We start from the raw sequence: 19,231 nt of genomic DNA on the forward strand, positions 1-19,231 counted from the left end.
TCTTTGCTGATAGTCTTCTTGCACAGCACTTTTTTCCAATTTTCATCACAAAACCAACATTTAGCTACAATCTGGCTAACTTCTCTGTTCTACGGGGAATCCACAAACCCTGGGCACCTTTAGAATCAGCATGATGTTGGAGAAACGGGGCACAAATTTGGCATGAATTGCTTTTGTAGGAAAAAATGATGAAGATTTAAACACTGTGTACGCCTAAAATCCAATAACAGTTTAGCAGGTGGAAGCTGTACCACTCAAGCCCACTTTCCTACTACAAGATGGCGCGCATGTGCAACTGAGTGGTGCTACTGGAACCGCCTCTCACCGATTCCCAGACAGGCAGCCGACCCAGAAATGATTCCGCGACAGCCAGCCGATCAAGAAACAGGTCGTTTTCAAAATCACTGGCACTATCAGGCACCACCTCTGCTGCCCGTGGACAGGTCCTGAGCCCGTGACGTACAGGAGGCGGGCCTTGGGAAAGATGGCTGCGCCCTTGCTTAGCGGAGTGCTGCGGGCAGCAGGGGCATCAAAGGGGCCCGTTCATTACGGTCGCCTGCTGAATACTTCTGGTAAGAGTGGTGGACTGTGCACAAGGCATATACTCTTTTCTCGGGGGAGCCACGGCCACTCTTATTCCTCCTCAGCGCCCTCTTAATGGTTAAACACTCCCCCCTCCCCCCCCCCTCAATCCTTCTGGATGTCACCTCGACACAGACAACGTTTCAACGAGGAGCCTGTCCCATTACAACATACTCAACCCTACCCATCCCGTCAGCAAGCACAACCGAAGAACAGCCCATCCAAAAGAGTCGCCCACCCCCAAAAGATCAGCCTTTTCTCTGAGCAACTCCAAAGAATTCAGAGCATCCTTAGAAGGACATAACTTTTATAGTATAGCGGTCCAAAAAAGGCAGCAAAGAATGCCACCCTGGAGAGAGACTTCGGCAAAGAACACATTATTAGAGAGATCTCCCCTACCAGATAGGGTGACCAACTGACATGAGTGCAAATTCAGGACGGTGAGTGTAAAAATTCAGGACAAAACTTAAGGACAAAAGGTACATTTTACAGACACATCAGAGGAGGTCGCGCAATAGAATATAATTAAGCCCATCCATATCCAAACATATCTAATAATTTGCAAACCTATCCATCATGTATCCTTTTATCCATCATTTCACTCATCCATCCCTCCATCCACCCTTTCACTCATCCATCCATTATCCATCCATCCATCCTTTCACCCTATCCATCAGTACACTCATCCATCCACTCTTCCACCCATCCATTCACTAATCCATCCAGCCTTTTATCTTTTCACCCATCCAGCAATCCTTTCACTCACTCATCCATCCATCCAGTCACTCATCCTTCCCCCCCATTCACCCTTTGTTATCAATCCATCCTCCCTTTCTCTCTCCATCCAACCTTTCACTTAGCCATCCTTCCTTCTACCCATCCATCTACTCATCCACTCATGAATCCATCCATTGACCTTATCAGTCATCCATCCACCCTTTCACTCATCTATCCATCCATTTGTCCATCTACCCTCCCTTTCACTCCCTCATCCATCCTTACATCCACCCGCTCACTCATTTGTCCAGCCATTCACCCTTTTACTTATCAATTTATCAATCAATCCATCATTTCACTCATCCATCCAGCCATTAACTCACCCATCACCCACCCGTTCACTCATCCATCAATCCATCCTTTCACTCTTCCATCCACTCTTTTACCCATCGATCTACCCTTCCACCCATACATACATCTTTTTACTGTTTCTCTCATCCATCCTTCAACTCACTCATCCATACATCCTTTCTCTCATTATCCATCCATTCACCCTTTCACTAATCTATCCAGCCATCCACCCATCCCTTCATTTACTCACTCGCCCACCTTTTCATATTAATAATGATCTGAGCCTGTGTCTGCAGAATTGAGGACAGAAGAGGCCCATCAAGAATTTCACCCTTGCTGTAGTTCCTAAGGCAATGGGTGGGGGTAGGATTCCCTATGCCCCGGCACATAGGAAATCTGAAAACATGAAATTCATGGGTCATGCATGATGGACAGTGCCAGGCCCTGAGGTGACTTTGACATGGTGTTGTTTCCAGGGCTTTAAGTGGGATGAAAATACCGGGGGTCTAACCAAAGGGGGTGTTCGATGTAATTAAGGGCGTGGCTTAAAACACGTAAGCTAAAAATCTGTGCTTAGTATAGTGTGCTGCCTGACTGGTATTTTGCCTCTTCTGTCATTGTATCCAGATATATAACAACAAGTAATGTTACACCTGCAACAAGCCAGAACTATTGGCTTTGTCAATGGTTGTTAGTTGCATAAAATAAAAAAGTAGCAATCATGGCTTCCTTGAATATAATGTTGAAAATGCATAAGTTCTAAAATGACGATACTGTGAAAGAACTCTAGCCCCTTCTTTTTAACTTCTTTCACCAGCACCTTTTGTTGAGCTGGATTCTCATGTAGAAACATTGGTGTTTTTGCACATTTCTTCTGTCTGACAGAATGCCCTGCCCTAGACAGAGCCTGGGGGAGGCCCACCACATGCTTTACCAGCCTAGAATGGACCATTATCATTCTGTATGTGGCAATCAGCCAGCATACAGAATGACAATGGTCAGGTGGGGCTGCTCTTGTGCTCCGAGGAGGAGTGCAAGGCAGCCCCATCAGGGAGTTGAGGCTTCATGCAGGGAACAGTGCTGTTCCCTGCAATGCCCAAAATTACGGACATATGGCGTCCCGTAAAAGGGATCCCAACGGACGTGAGGTCCAAATTACGGACAGACTGTGAAATTTATTGATGGTTAGTCACCCTACATCATACATAATCACATAAAGATGCACCCTCACATGCACACACAGACCATCACGCACACATGCCACCTCATATGCACAGAGTAGGAACTCACATAAATCCAATTACATCATAAGTTGCTAAAATAACACAAACACGCATACCTCTCACCTTCGCAAACCATAAATTAAAATCATATATGCTTATAACATGTGAAAATGGGCAAATGTTTGGAAACCCTTTGTTATTGACGCCTATATTTGCTGAGTCAGCATTTTACAGTGGCAGAAGAGCAGGCATCCCACCTAGTCTAAAAAAAAAAATAAGACACCTTCCCCGCTCTGGGTGTGGTGTACACTTCGGTGAACGTCCCTAATAAAATGAAGGCAAAAGACTTTGGAAAATGGAGCACTTTTGCAGCATCGGGAAAGGACTATGGTGAATAATGAAAAACTGAACCCAGATTCTAAGTTTCTTAAATGTACTTGATAACACTCCTCCACAGGCTCAACTACCTCAGTGGTATTAGACCAGAGCCAGTTCTATCAAAGCTGTGTTTTGAGTAATTTTATTGCAGGCTGCACAACTTGTTATGAACCAAGAGGAATCCTGTCCCTTGTGCGAGAGATGAGACACCAGCATCATGCAGACGCTCAGGAACACTTAAATCAGTTTGGGTGAACTGACCCTGGCATATGCGTTTGTTGAATTTGCCACACTGTTCACAAATATAATGTATGTTATACCAATTTGGATTTTTTTTCATTTGTATATTTCTGGACCCTTCCAGGTTTTTTCAGTGTACCTACTGGTGTGACATAGTACAAGTATCTTCTGATAAGTATCAGACGTCTTACATTAATACCTTTGGACGCCTTCATTTATCACTAGTTTCTGAACAGAATCAGAATGCCATGAGCACCTATTACATTACACAAGGTCACATTAGTTTGTAGGCACCGGAGATTAAGAGATTTGCCAGAATAACACAATGTTTAATCCTGAATTTATTTATTATTTCATTGTGTGTGGGTTACTTTTTTGCCTTCTTAACTGCATATGAAATAAAGTCCTTACAGAATAGTTTGTTCTTCTCAGCAACCTCTTTGACCCTGCCACCAGTCTCAATGACCCCAGCCCCCATAGCACGATTTGTATATTTTACACTTCAAGTCTGTAAATGAAAACCGCCTGGAATTGCGCCAATAAAGAAGGCCACACTTCCAGGCTGTCTTCATTTACACTTCTCTACTAAGGCATTTGCACCCCCCCTGGGAATGCAGTCACAGACCCCCAGGGGGCCCCTCCTCACAGTATGAAGACCTTCGGTCAGAAGGAGGCCCAGCAAATGCCGTATCTGTACAGGGGTGCCCATCTTCACTCTGTGTTTGACAATCAGAATGATAATGGCTGATAGCAATCTGTGCCACGAGGGGCTGCTGCAGGCCTTTCAGTTCACAGCAGTGCGAGCTGGCCCCCTGCAGTGAGAGTTAGAGAACTCTCAGGCTGCTTGCAGGGGGGACAGCTTGCACCAATGCCCAGAATTACGGACAAAAGGCGTCCGTGAAAGATTTCCTGACGGACAAGAGGCCCAAATAACGGACAGTCTGTGAAATTTACGGACGGTTGGTCACCCTACTACCAGAAGATTTGTCCAATAGAACAACCCCTACTTGCCAATGTTTTATTTTGCTTATGTGTGACAGTTCCATGTTTTAGGGTGGCTATGTGACATAGTGAATGACAATCGATCGTTAAAACAGAACGTTTCTTTCAGTGAAATGAAAAAATGTAAAGGAATTATGTGGGAATACAGTTGTCTAAAACTGCCTTTATTCCCTGTACTACAACTATAAGTCTACGAGCTCTATAAAGAGTCGAAGGCTACTGCTAAATTCAAATGCAAACAGAGCACGAATTTCTATTATTAACTAATACAGAGAGAGGTATTTGCACTAGAGACGGATACAAGTGTCAGGCTCTCGTTGATTTTCTGCGCATGACACCTGTAGAGCAAACCTGAGAGACAGCTGGTGAATAATGCATCTGTAGGAAGGGACAGAAAATTGTTTTGAAAGAATATTGTCACTAAGAACTTTAGGTTGACCCTGTGTGCATCTTTTGTTTGCTAGGTCCTAGTAAGGCATCGCCAACAGTTTCTTCTAAATTCCTGTCATGGTTCATGATATATGGGTGAAGCTCAGCACATCCTCTGAAGGAATGGCTAGTGCTGTAATTGAAGAACAGCAAATATTAAGACTAGCAGAATAATGTTCATTTTCTTTTGATGAGGATGTTATTTTATTTTGAATCATTTAGACCTTGTGCTACAAGGCATTCCAAAGGCTACTTAAGGGCATAGGATGCATAGTCACCAATGTATTGTTCAGGGGATGTCAGCAGAAATACAGGTTTATGGCCTGGTTTATAGTTTGGTAGTTTGACTGCAAAGCCACTGGCGAGGCACAGGAAACGTATCCAGCACATGAGTGGAAGAAATTCTGCATTTAAACGTTGCTGACAATGATATTGTGGCTCACAAACCTCCTTGAGGAGGGAGGGAGGGGAAAAGAGAGAAGGAAGGAACTCTGATGGCTATTCCTGGATACTCTTCTGGGATGGTGATCCAGCGCAAAACTGGTGGGGGGGCAAATTTACAAATATCCTCCCTGTGTCGCAGACCCGTCGTCACACACGCATTCATTGGTGGGGCCCATAACACCAACACTCATACGTTTCTCTCACGAGTCTGCACACAGGAGGAATGATGTGCTGGACATGTGGGGGGTACCTTATTACCTATAGCAAAGAAAAGTTATATTGCAGAATATACATTTGCATCACCACCTATAGAATCTTAACCTTAACATCAAGGCACTCCACCACTTGGTCGACGGACCAATTAGTTGGACTGGTTGATGGTGATTTAGAACCAGCTAAAACACATTTAAGCTATAGAATCCTCTAATCTTCAATTGGAAAAATCACAAACTCATAATATCTTGTTAATTAAATTGTTTTATCTAAATCTTATTTTCAATTAGCATTTTAGTCAATCAAAGTTGAAATTTAGTCAACCAACACAAATCGCATGACATTTTATATTTACCTATTCTTACTATCGGGGTCTTTTCTAATTCAATTGGCTCTGCATAAACCGAATTTTTCTGCTCAATTGTCCCAAAAGCAGGCCAAGATTGAAAGTCCGGAAAGTTCTTTGCTCAGCACGTCACAGTCCCAAAGATCTCCAAAGGACCAGAAAACGTGCATGCATCTAGCTCGTCTGTCATCGCCTGTGGGGTTGGTAGGGGTGTGCGGTAACTCCTCCCTATTTTACTGCCCTTTTTATAATAAAATTCTGGATAACAGGAAACATTCTTTTATCAATACTACAATCCGATTGGTCCATTTGAAAGAAATTTTAACATCATCCTACTTTCCCAGACCTTTGATTTCCCAAAGAAGTGTAAGTCACTTCCTCGGTCCAGGACATGTCCATGCAACTTTGTAATTCTTCCTGGTTGTGCAAATTCATTGTTCTTGTATTGGATTTTATTAACTGTAGTTTGGCAGTCCTCTATGTTCCTATCCTTGACCAGGAACACTGTGCTGTGACTTGAGGTTGCCTGGAGGTCTACGGAGCCATCCGAGTCTGCGCAGTAGACATCGCGCTCACAAGACGGTGGCCACTTCTGAACTCCATTTTGGATATCATGGTTTGGTAGGCCCAAATGCCAACTTAAGCAAAACAAACACAAGAGTAATTAATATACAGAAATGAAGATTCTAATGTTAAACCCACACTAATCCCTTTATGTATTAGTATTTTCCTAGCTTTTAGCGACTTTTAAAGCAATAAACTCACCATTCGGTCCAAACGGGAACGCAAACGTCACCAAAGCAACATAAATCATGCAATATCCTATCACCACACGTACTACTGTTAATAGGTGTACCACAGTTAGTTATTAGGGTTATTCTGCCATGCAAATAGCAATGAGTCCCGCGTGTAAATGGTGTTTACTAAAAGTGCAAATGGTTGGTTAGTATAACACTGCAAACAGTTAATTCCAATTATAATATAAATCGGTTATGTAATTAGTATTTTCATGCAAAATAGAGGAGGTATACAAAATGTTGCTTTACCTGCTCTATCAATCCCCCCTTTGGTGATTTTTAATATCACCGCAAATTCCCTTAAATTTTGATAACATTTGTAATAGAAATTAATTCAGTTCTCTTAAGTTTTGTTAGATCACATGATTGTTTCTCCTGTTTCCTCCTCTCTTGCCCTTTTATACACATTCTCTTTCCATTCTTCTAATTCTATCTCTTCCATTTCTTTCTTTTCTTTCTTTCTCTTTTTTCTTTGCAGCTTCTCTTTTTATATGATTTTGTAATTTTCTTCTTTTGCTACATAAACATCCAAGTCTCAGAATTGTTTTTTTTTTTTTTTTTTTTTTTTGAAACCGTTTATTACAGTTTATAAAAGTTACAGGTATGGGCCTACAACCACACGGCCGGCCGCTAGAGCATCAAAAGCATAGTACATACATACAGCAAGAAGTCTCTCAGCGGTGCACCGTAGGAAAACAGGGGTAATCTATGGTGCAGGCCTCATAGCTCCATGCCCACAGTACGGTTCCATTTTCTTAAAACAAAACAACATCAACAAACCACAACCGCAAGGCAACCCGCGATCCAAGTGACAACACGTGCTCCATAAGTGGGGGATCCAAACAGCAGCAAAACTCTGAAGAGGGGGACGGGAGTGAATCAGGGACTGGGGGACCACGCGCCCGCGGCCGAGGGAGGGGGGCCATCTAAGGAGACGGAGCAGGCGAGGCAGCCGGTAGTAGTGGCGGCTCACAAATACCCCCGCGGTAGGCGTTCCAGGGGCCCCAGAGTTTCATCCACGCCCCAGGCTTACCCCTCGCCACATACACCACCTTTTCACGAAACATACACCAATCCATATGCTCTTTCCAGGCCGACACCGCAGGGGGCCTCTGGGATCCCCACAATTGAGCAATATCACGCTTAGCTATCATGTATCCCAGAGTCACCCACCGCGTCTGCGGGACCGAATAGTCATTAGGTTCCCAGACATTCAGCAAGCATCTCCTCGCTTCAGGCAGCAGCGCGACACGCGTAACCACTCGTAGAACCTCATGCACACCACGCCAGAATCGCTCCACCCTCGGGCACTCCCACAGTATATGTATGAAAGTCGCCAACGCACCACAGCCACGCTTACACATTCCATCACCGGCAAAACCCATACGTAGAAGCCTTGGCCCCGTCACGTAGACCCGGTGAAGGATCTTGAGCTGGACGAAACGAAGGCGAGCCGGGATGGCCACCTCTTTCGGAGAGGCCACCGCGGAAATCCAATCCTCGTCGTCCAGCTCCAGCCCGTCGGCAACCCAAGCCTCGCGGAGACTAGTCAGCAGGCACGATCTATCGTTGATCAATTTTTTGTATATGAGGGAGATCGTGCTGTCCGGAACATGGCCATCTAGCACTCTGTCCTCCAGGGGGGAAGACTCCGGAATGGATGCAACATCCGGGAAGACGGAGCCCAGCGCATGGCGGACCTGTAGGTACCGAAAGTACTCACTGCCCTGCAGCTGAAACTCCGCCTGCAGCGTCTCAAAAGTTTTGAATCCCCCCCTCGTCCAGAGATCTCCCACCGTGCTGATTCCGATCGTGTCCCACTTCTCGAAGCCCTTCGACGTCCACAGGGAGCCCAACCTCTCAGATGCATACAGCGGAGACGCTCGGGTCAAACGGTCCTTCCACCCCATAGCTGCATTAGCCGCGTGCCAGACACGCACCATGACACGCGTCGGTCCCGTCAGACGGGAGTCGGGCGCGCCAGAGTAGAGCGCTCGATTATAGTCGCCACCGGGCAGGAGCATCCTGTCCATCTCAAATGCCGGGTTCAAAGCGGGTCCGTAAAGGCCATGATTAATTGCAGCTAGTTGGGAGGCCCAGTAATACCGTTTAATGTCCGGGAGGGCGACCCCTCCATCGTACCACGGGAGCGTCAATTTAGCCAGAGCAATACGCGGCCTCCCGTCCCAGAACAGGCGCCGCTGGAGGCCCTCCACTTCACGAAAGTAGCGTGCCGGGACCAAGTCCATGGTATTCTGGAGGGCGTAGAGGAAGCGCGGCAGGGACATCATCTTAAATAAGGCCGCTCGGCCGAGCGGCGAGAGCGGCAGACGCCGCCAGCGCACCACGTCCTCCTTCAAACGCTGGAGGGGAGGCAGCAAGTTCCGCTCATAGCGGGCCTCCGGGTCAAGAGTGATATATATACCCAGGTACCGGAAACCCTGGGAGGCAATCTGGATCGGACAGTCCCGTGGCAGGACCGGAGCCTCCCCGGAAAGCACATAGACACAGGATTTCGCCCAGTTGATGACCAGGCCTGAGTTGCGACCGAAGGAGCGCAGAACATCCACCAGGACGATCAGTGATTTGCGCGGGGAGGCGAGGTACAAAAGGATATCGTCAGCATAGAGGGACACACGGTCCTCATGCTCGGGGGTCCAGCGGAGACCACGGATAGAAGGGTGCCACCGCAGCCACTCCGCCAGGGGCTCCATGGCCAGGGCGAACAGGAGAGGCGACAGGGGACAACCCTGTCGCGTGCCCCGCCCCAGCGCGAATGGGGCCGATACTCGCTCATTCACCACCACTTGCGCCAACGGGCCCGAATATAGCAATTTGACCCAGCTGACGAAACCCGGGCCGAACCCAAACTTCGCCAGCATCGCCCAGATATATGGCCATTCGAGCGTATCAAACGCCATGGTGGCGTCCAAGGACGCCAAGATGGCCGGCTCCCGCACAAATGGGACACGCGCGAGCACCCCGTGTAAGCGCCGCAGATTAAGCGCCGTGTTGCGGTGTGGTATAAAGCCCGATTGGTCTTGGTGGACCAAATCGCCCACCACGCCAACCAACCGGTTGGCCAACACCTTGGCGAGGATTTTGGGCTCCGCGTTCAAAAGCGAGATCGGCCTATAGGATGTGACCCGTTCACGGGGCTTCCCCTCCTTATGGATCACCACAATTGTAGCCAGACGCTGGTCCGGCGGGAGGGAGCCCCGCGAGTGGGCCGCAAGGAACATCGCGCGCAGGTGGGGCGCCAACACATCCGGGCGTAGTTTGTATAGCTCAATGGGAATACCATTGGGGCCCATGGCCTTGCCGGATGCAACCGAGCGAATAGCCGAGGCAATTTCGTCCGAGGTGGGCGGGGCGTCCAGCGAATCCCTGTCCTCCACCGTAAGGGAGGGCAGTGCGATGTCCCGAAGCAAGGCATGAGAATCTTCCTCCGAGCAGGGAGAAACCGGGGAGTAGACTTCGCGGAAATAGTCCGCGAAGCAGGAGACAATGGCTTCCGGCTCGGTGACACACACACCATCCACGCTCTCAATCAAAGGCACCACGCGGCTCGCTCTCTCCCTCTTATCCAACCACGCAATCAATTTGCCAGCCTTGTCACCCACATCATACAATCGCCCCTGCTGCTCTCTACCGAGGCCCCTGGCCGCCTCCGTGACGAGGGCCCGATAGGCCGCCTGCTTTAAATGCAAAACATGCAACTTGGCGTCTGTTACCCCGCTCCCCAGGTCACCCTCCAGTTCTGCAATCTCGGCCTCAACCCGGGTCACCTCCTCCCGCTCGCGCCGCCGGGCATTGGAAATAAGGGAGAGAGCCTCCCCTCTAAGAACCACCTTGAAAGCCTCCCACAGGGAGATGGCAGACGGGACCGACCCCACATTCTCATCGAAATAGCGCTGTAAGGATTTGATCAAGTCGGCACGAATGGTGGGGTCGCGCAAATACCATGCATTAATCGGAGCCACCCTGCCATCCCCCCTCGGGAAGACATCGAAATGCAACAACAATGGGGAGTGGTCTGAGATACCCCGTGCCAAATGGCGCACCTCCCCCACCCTCCCTGCATGGGCCGCCGGGACAAGGATGTAATCAAGCCGCGAGAGGCTACCATGGGCCCCCGAGTGGAAGGTGTACTGTTGCAATCCAGGATGCTTTAAGCGCCAGCAGTCCACCAGGCCCAGCGTGTCTAAAAGGCCGGGCAGCCACGCCTGTGCCCGGGGGAGGTCCCTAGGGGGATGGCGATCCATAGACCCAGAGACAACCGCATTAAAGTCCCCTCCAACCACCAACAGGCCACTCGGAAGGTCCAGAAGGAGGCGCCCCAGGTCCGCAAATGTAGTGGCTTGTAACCCAGGCGGGACGTACACTGATATAAAGATAAACACTCTACCCTCCATTCGTCCCACCAGAACAGCGTAGCGTCCCCTCTCATCATGGCGCACCTCGTCAATCTCCAACGGGAGCGAGTTCTTGACCATAATACCCACCCCCCGCGAGCCCGAAGTGAAGCCGGAGTGGGCCGCCAAACGGTATCCCCGCCGATTCATTGCATGAAAGGTGTTACCTATAAGGTGCGTCTCCTGCAGGAAGACAACATCTGGTGAAATACGTTTTAAATACTGCAGGACCACACCACGCTTGATCCTATCCCCCAGGCCGTTAACATTCCATGACAACACAGTCAGATCCCTACCCCCCATCATACGTCGAAACAATCGGTCGTCCCCCACCGAGCATCTTAAAAACGACAAAACAGTTGCGGGTTTGCCTTGCGGTGCTAACAAACAACACACCCCCCCCACCCCCCGGTCCCAACAGAACTCCCCCCTCCCTGCACCCCTGCATGAGCCCAGACAGCCCCCCCAAAGTGCAGTGTGCCTGTCGCCCCATAGCTAAATACTAACTAGTCCCCCAGAGGAGGAGGGAAGCCCCCAGCAGACCCCACCCGACCTCCCTGGGAGGGGAACATACGAAAGCAATATATGGTAAAGGAACAACATCCAGAGCAGGGCCTATACAGTCACCCCTCAATTCTGATCCGGCGGGCCCTCCTCGCCAGCCGCGCCCCCCCGCCCCGATCTCCAGGCAAAGTGTCTAACCAGTCCCCAGCCGCCTCGGGCCGGTCGAAGAAGTGCGTACGGCCATCCACCTCCACCCTCAGCTTAGCCGGAAAGAGCATCGAGTACTTGAGGTTTAGGTCCCTTAGGCGACGTTTGATACCAAGAAAGCTCTGTCGCTGCTTCTGGACCGCCGGAGTAAAGTCTGGGTAGAAGTGTACATCCATGTTGTCCAGCCTGACCGGTCCCTGTTGCCTGGAGGTCTGGAGGATGGCATCTCTGTCCCGAAAATTAAAAATCCGGGCAATAAGAGGCCGCGGCGGGGCACCGGTCTTAGGGCGGCCCCCGGGGACCCGGTGGGCACGCTCCACCGCAAAAAGCTTACTCAGCCCCCGGGGCTGGAGATGGGTCAGGATCAATTCTTCCACGAAGAGATCCGCCGCCTCCGCCTCTCGGCCCTCCGGCACACCAATAATACGGACATTATTCCTCCGGGCCCGACCCTCGGAATCCTCTAATCGCCGGTCCATCAGGGCGCTCACCTGGCCAAGCCGGCGCACCTCCTTCTGGAGGGCCACCACGTCCGTCGTGAGGCTCGTCGTGGTGTGGGCCAGGGAGTCGACTCGGTCGTTTGTTTTTGACAAGTCTGCCCTCACAAGGCCCACATCCACCAGGACCGAGGCAATTTTTTGCGCCAAGGTATCGAAACGCTGGTCCACTGAGGCCTTCATCTCCGCGATGGCGCCCATGACGTCCCGGAGGGTCGGATCCACCGGATGGGCAGGTGCCTCCGTCGGGCCCACCGGGGATGTCCGCGATGTCTCCGGAGAACCCTTCTGGAGCGTGTAGCGATCCATACTATTGGCCTGGTGCGCCGTGCCACGGCGAGTTGTCTTCATCTTCGCCCGGTCGCCATCTTGTTTGGTGGACATGCTGGCCCTTCCACCGTCGTGCCAAGATCTCCAAACGGGCCGCCACACCAAATCACGGGTGTCGGGGGGGGGACGGGGGCGACCACCGGGCCACGGGTCAACCCACCGCCGGCGGGGCAGCCGGGCACCTGGACAAGACCACACCACCGCACCCCGCTCCGCAGCCCGACCCCGCTCGAAGCAAGGAGGGCGCAAAAGCGAAAGTGAAAGTGCGGGGTACGCGAGTCGCCCAGCCCCGCTCGCCGCTGTTATTCACTTTGTCCCCGGGTCGCCCCACCACTCCAATCCGGGGGGCCGGCGAGGAGAAGGCCACAACCTTCGATCGATGCTCCCACCGGTGTTCGGGGTCCGATTCGAGCCCAAAAAACGGGTAGCGCCTCAGCTCTGGTTCCCCGACACAGTCCCCTCAACAAGGACAGGATATCGCCAGGATTAATTCAGGAGGTCGCGGAGGTCCTCGGGAGCCTCGCACCTACGCGGCCATCTTGGTTGCGCGCTAGGCTCCTCCCAAGTCTCAGAATTAATACTAAAAATATCACACACTTTACTGGAATTAAAATCTTACCAATATATGTACTACCTAATCTTAGTAAAAAGTTTTTAATGTTAGAAAACCATTTCCCAATCCTTTCCCAAACACCTTCAACCTCCAGTGGAACAATCTCCTCGTGCAAATCAGTTATATTCTTAATGTATGTTTTCAAATCTTGACTTTCGTCAGGAATATAAGTACAACAATGTTGAACCTTCAGCATTCCACAAACTCCACCCACTTTGGCCAAAATAATATCAAGGACAAGTCGATTTTGCATCATCATAGCTCGCATGGCAACCATTTCTGTATTTACCAATAAAAATCCTCCAGCAGTGCTTGTTGATAAGCGATCCACTACTGTAGACAATTTTCTAATTTTGTGTGCATTCAGAGATATTCCAACTGCTGGTATCAGTGCTCCAAAAATATCCCCTACAATTTCTGACCAACTTTCTCTCCTTCTACGTGTTAGTTGTCTACCTATCTCATGTGCACCATCCTTTCCACTTCCCACATGAAATATCTTTGGGAAAACCAAGCCTAGATAACATGTACCTTACCAATGGTCCAGTAATCGATAGTAAGCTTTGTTCCCGCAGATAAAATATAATCCAGGAAATACTGGCTCATTTCCTCCTTTAAATCCCCATCCACCCATGATTCTATAAGTAGCATGGCAGTCACTCGCATCTATGAAATAGTTATCATACACAATTTGATTTCTTCTTATACACAATTTCCCTTTCTGAGGCCAATCTAAAGCCATAGCTGGACTAGTTTCTCCTTTCAAATGTTTTTCTCTTTCAACATCCCAGACTGTCTTTTCTTCTTTTCCATCAGATACCTTCTTCTGCATTTTTATTCTACTCTCTTCTACCATATCTAAGTCTTTTCTTCTCTCTTCAGACTACAAGTGAGATTATTTTTAAATACTGATTCTAATCTTAATTCTCGAGTTTCTACGAAAAATTAACCTAAAACATTACCAGGTTTTACTTTATTCAATTTATGCACTACTGGTACTTGTGAAAATATGTTATCTATATCTGAAAAATAATATTCTAGTTTTCCTGTCTTATAAAATAAACTTGCTAATATACTACATGTTATTCCATATGTCACTGGAAGGTGATGGTACGTCACTCCCTCAGACACTGATGCAGGCAACTGCATGCATACATAGCAGTCTCACATCCATTGTTTTTACGTATTCATACAATAATTTTGAGAAAACATTGTTAGAAAAATCAGTTATGGGACCTATCTTTATGTAAGTAATTTCTATCTTTGTTTAGTCGGATGAATCTCATGAATCTTTTCTACATCAGTCTTATTCTTACTATGACTTTCTATTGTTTCTAGTGTTACTTTAAATGAAACTAATAAAGCTAACGCACTCCACAGAAGCATTAGTAATCCTGTACAACAGCAACACACCTTGCATTATCTTCGAAGGAACACACATGTAGATTTTCTACTTTCTGTGTTTGCCATTTCGGAAAATGCTCAGTGTCTTTTGACTTAGCCTCGTCTACTTCACAACAAGTTTTGTCTAAACCCAAGGCTCTAAGCACCTACTTGGTTCTTTTCGGTTATGTCTTTTTATTCGGTATTTTTAAAATTTCTCCTTTGGGAACACCTTGATTTCCTCAATTTGGCATTTGATCGTCTTTCACTTTACTTTCACGGTCTTTATTCAGAATTTCCTGAACATCCGTCTCTTCTCCGATGTCGGACAAGATAACTCAGGATTTCCGATTCTTCGTCTTCCTCAACCACTTCTGGTATAGTCCCCTCTAGATCTCCTTGGCTGTCTGCTGCCTCTGGTACTTCAGGAAGTGCCACATACGACCATTCTGGTGACTTATACTTCTGGTTGGGGTTCTTAGTCCGTTTTCCTTTCTCTACTAGTGTCTGTTCGATTTCTTTTGATTTCTCTTGGCTAGACACCTCTTTCACTTGTTCAGCTTTAGATGACTTTACTCATGTCAAACGGTATCTTAGTCTCTTTATCTTGTTTGGCCAAACTTCCTCCTTTGCTGGCCTCTTCAACTTATTTCCCTTTTCACTTCTCTCAGTTCTCCATACTCTTTTTCTCAGGACTTGACCTTCTGGCACTTCTTCATCACTGTCCTCAGATTCAGTTCCACCTTGACTCTTACTTTCAGTAGTCTTTCTTTCCACCACTTCCTTTTTCTTATCTACTTCTGTCCCTCCTCACGTTTCTTCCACACAATCTTCCTGCTGACTAGCTGACCTTCTTCTTCCTGGATGTATGGTTCCCTACACCTCCTCGGGGGTCTTCCATAACAATCTTTCCCTCTCTCTTTGTATCTGGTACCTCACCATCTACTTCTGTGATTTTCAGGTGGAATTTCTCTTGTTTTTACATGTGGAGCTTCTTTTTCAAGAATTTCTTTGACAGTTTCCTCACTGTTTTTGAATTCTCTTTCATGTGCTTGTGCTGGTTCAGTATCTGACTCAGAACTTGTATCCGAAATCTGTAATCTCCTTCTTAATGGTTGATTCTCTGTTGCTACTATTGGACTTTATTCTAATTCCCCCCTGAGTTGGTCTTGTTTTGGTTTCTTCTGAGTCTGATTCGGAACTTGTATCAGATTCTTCAAAGTATTCTTCTTCACTGTTATTCGCTGGATTAGGAATCCGCAAGGTATGACTCGCATGAATCCAATTCTTCACTCCTGCACATTTCACAGCCTTTGTCGTGGTCAAGATACCCTGCCGTGGTTTACCCCAACGTGGGACCAGACAATTTCTTCTTCTATGCACTTTAACTCTCACCCAGTCACCTGGGCTTAGATCATGAGCTGGCTTCTTTTCAAGAGTGGTTGTATCCGAAACAACCTGATGAAACACAGAATGAACGGAATCAACCAACCCCTTGCAATAATCCAACACCAAGTCATCTGATATAGGCAATAGCTTGTTGACAGGAATGAAAACATGTCTCATTGCCCTCCCCATCACTATCTCATGGGGACTCAATCCGGTATTCCTATCCGGAATAGATCTAATAGTCATGAGTACTAGAGGCAAGACATCAGATCATTTCAAACCAACTTCCCAACCACTTCAGCATTCCTTATAGGAGTTCCACTCTATGGCAAAAACCCTCTTTGGGACCAATTTTGCCCAAAGTCATGCACCACACCAAAGCCATACTGACTATCGGTAATCACAGTCACTCTCAGATTCTTTCCCAACTTGCATGCTCTTGTTAATGCAAATAGTTCAGCAACCTGAGCCGATTTCACTCGTTTCAGACAAGATGCTTCCAATACAGCTGCTACAGTACACACTGCGTATGCTGCACTCAAATTTCCATCATCTGTTCTCAAGCATGACCCATCCACAAACATTACATAGTCACTTTCTGTCAAAGATACATCTTTTATATCCGGGTGTGGCTTGGTACAAAAATCAAGCACTTCCAAACAGTCATGATCCACATCATCCCTGACTTCCACATTCTCAGCATCAGGTAACAGTGTTGAAGGATTCACATTCAGACATCTAACAAGGCTCACATCCGTTGCACCTAATATGACCTTCTCGTATTTAGTTAGACGACTATGCGTCATAAACTGAGTACGGCTCCTAGTTAAAAGGATCGCTACGTCATGAGGTACAAACACTTTCACAGGATATCCCATCACAATTCCTTCACTCTGCTCCAGACTCTTACATGTGGCTGCTACAGCTTTTAAACAACCAGGCAATGCCACAGCTACAGGATCTAGCATAGCCGTAAAATATGCAATTGGTCTTCTCAATTTTCCATGTTTCTGTAATATTACAGAAAGTGCACATCCATTTCTTTCGCTGCAATAGAGTTCAAATTCTTTCTCATAGTCAGGCATGCCAAGAGCTGGTGCTTCACACAAACCATCTCTCAATTGTTTAAAAGCCTTTCAACTCTTTTTGTTTAATTCAGTAGGATCTTTTACATCACTCTTTGTCAATCGTACCAGAGGTTTTGCAATCAATGAGAAATTACTAATCCACTGACGGCAATATCCAACCATTCCTATAAATATTCTCACCTCTTTGTGTCATTGGGGCTCTCATTCCTTTGATTATCCTGATTCTATCTGTGGTTACTTTTCTTTGTCCTTTTTCAATTTTATGGCCTAAATTCTGTGCTTCCTTTTGACAAAATTGTACCTTTGATGAGGACGCTTTAAGTCCTCCGTCTGCTAAATGATTCAGCAATGCAACAGTATCCACTACACAGGCTTCTCGAGTCCCCGATGGCACCAAAAGGTCATCGATATACTGGTCTAGTACCAAACTTTCTGGCATTTTTAAAACTTCTAGGGACTTTTTTAAAATCTGATTAAATATTGATGGGCTTTCTGTATAGCCCTGTGGGATTCGGCACCATGCCAAGGTACGTTCGCCAAACCGGAACGCAACAATCTGTTGGCTATCTGGGTGCAATGGAATAGAAAAGAAAGCATGACACAAGTCAATGACTGTGTACCATTCTGCATCATGAGGAATCTGATATAAAATCACAGAAGGATTTAGTACAATGGGACAACATGATACAACGATTTTATTCACTTTTCTCAAGTCTTGTACTATCCTGAAAGTTCCATTAGGCTTTTTCAAACCCATAATTGGCGAATTACATGGACTGCTCATTATTTCTCCTAAAATACCTTGTTCAATCATTTTGTCTATTATAGGAGTGACTCCTGCAATTATCTCAGGTGTCAATTTATACTGTGGAATATTTGGGTAACTTACTCCTTCCTTTACAGTAATTTTTACGGGATCTACATTTTTCATTAATCCCACATCTTCTCCCGTGAAATCCCATACCTCTGTTTTCACTGTTCTCTTCAATTCCTGAGGCAATTCCTCTGGGTCAAATACAGCAAATGCCTCAGTTACTTCGGGTTCCATATTAGCTATAGTCATTTTGTACAGTACATCTTCATCAGGAGTCTCAAAAGCTATGCCATCAGGAGTACAGAAAATTGTGCAGTTCATTTTGCACAGCAAGTCCCGTCCCAACAAGTTTATAGGGCTGCTCTCGCACACGACAAAACGGTGCATCTCAGAAAATGTCCCTATTTTGACCTTAACTGATTCAGTAAGATACGTTTTTATCTGTCTGTTGGATACTCCAACTACTTGGATTGTCTCATCCGAGAGAGGAAGGTTTTTAACATCAGCTGATCTAACAGTTGATCGAGTAGCACCAGTATCTACCAGGAAAGTAATGTTTATATAATTTATCTTCCCATCCACAAAAGGGCCTGTCTGGTCTACTTCCAGAGTTGCGCCAAGTACACACTCTTCTTCCTCTCCTCGGCACCGTCAATAACTTTCTTCCGACTCACTCTCATCGCGTTGCAGCCAATACTGCGAAACAGCACTAGCGCGCGGCAGCTTAGTTACCTGTTCTTCGTTGTAGAATCCTGTCTCATTACTGTATCTCCGAGGATTTACGCTCTGTGGAAAAGGCGGTTTTGGCACCTGACACTGTTGGGCAACAACCTGCTGCTGTCACTGGGGTTGACAACTCACCTCATTCTGCACCTGTGGATTCAATGATGCATTATCGCCATAAGCACTTGGGGGAAATTTACACTCGGTCTTCCAATGCCCTATCCTTCCGCAGTTATGACATGGCCACTTCCTTTTGGCTTCTTCTATACTAATCTGTCCTTTTTCCTTTCCCTATATTGGGCTTTTGTTTCATGCTCATGCCACTTGCCTGTCCAATCAGTGGTGCTTCCTGTCTTTCTGCCACTTTTACTTGAGCCCACATGGCTTTTTCTTTTAACTTACGTTGCTTGGCTCCAATATCATCACTAAAATATTTCAATACTTCATCTATCTTTTTATTTTGCCAATCCACTGTATGCTGTTTAATCATTTCACTTACTTCAGGACGCAATCCTTACACAAATCGATATACAAAATGACTTCAAT

General features: G+C 47.0%; 1 protein-coding gene across 1 annotated transcript in view; it reads left to right on the top strand.

Moving 5' to 3' along the window:
• The first annotated feature begins 361 nt into the window (after nt 1-361).
• Nucleotides 362-19,231, top strand: part of MRPL38 (mitochondrial ribosomal protein L38) — a 79,915-nt gene continuing 61,045 nt past the window's right edge. The window contains exon 1 of the mRNA XM_085616962.1: nt 362-572. Coding sequence (XP_085473088.1) covers nt 485-572 — 88 coding nt within the window. The 5' untranslated portion in view covers nt 362-484. The remainder of the gene's footprint in view (nt 573-19,231) is intronic.

The sequence above is a fragment of the Triturus cristatus genome, chromosome 7, assembly GCF_964204655.1.
Source record: "Triturus cristatus chromosome 7, aTriCri1.1, whole genome shotgun sequence".
Classification (NCBI taxonomy): Eukaryota; Metazoa; Chordata; class Amphibia; order Caudata; family Salamandridae; genus Triturus; species Triturus cristatus.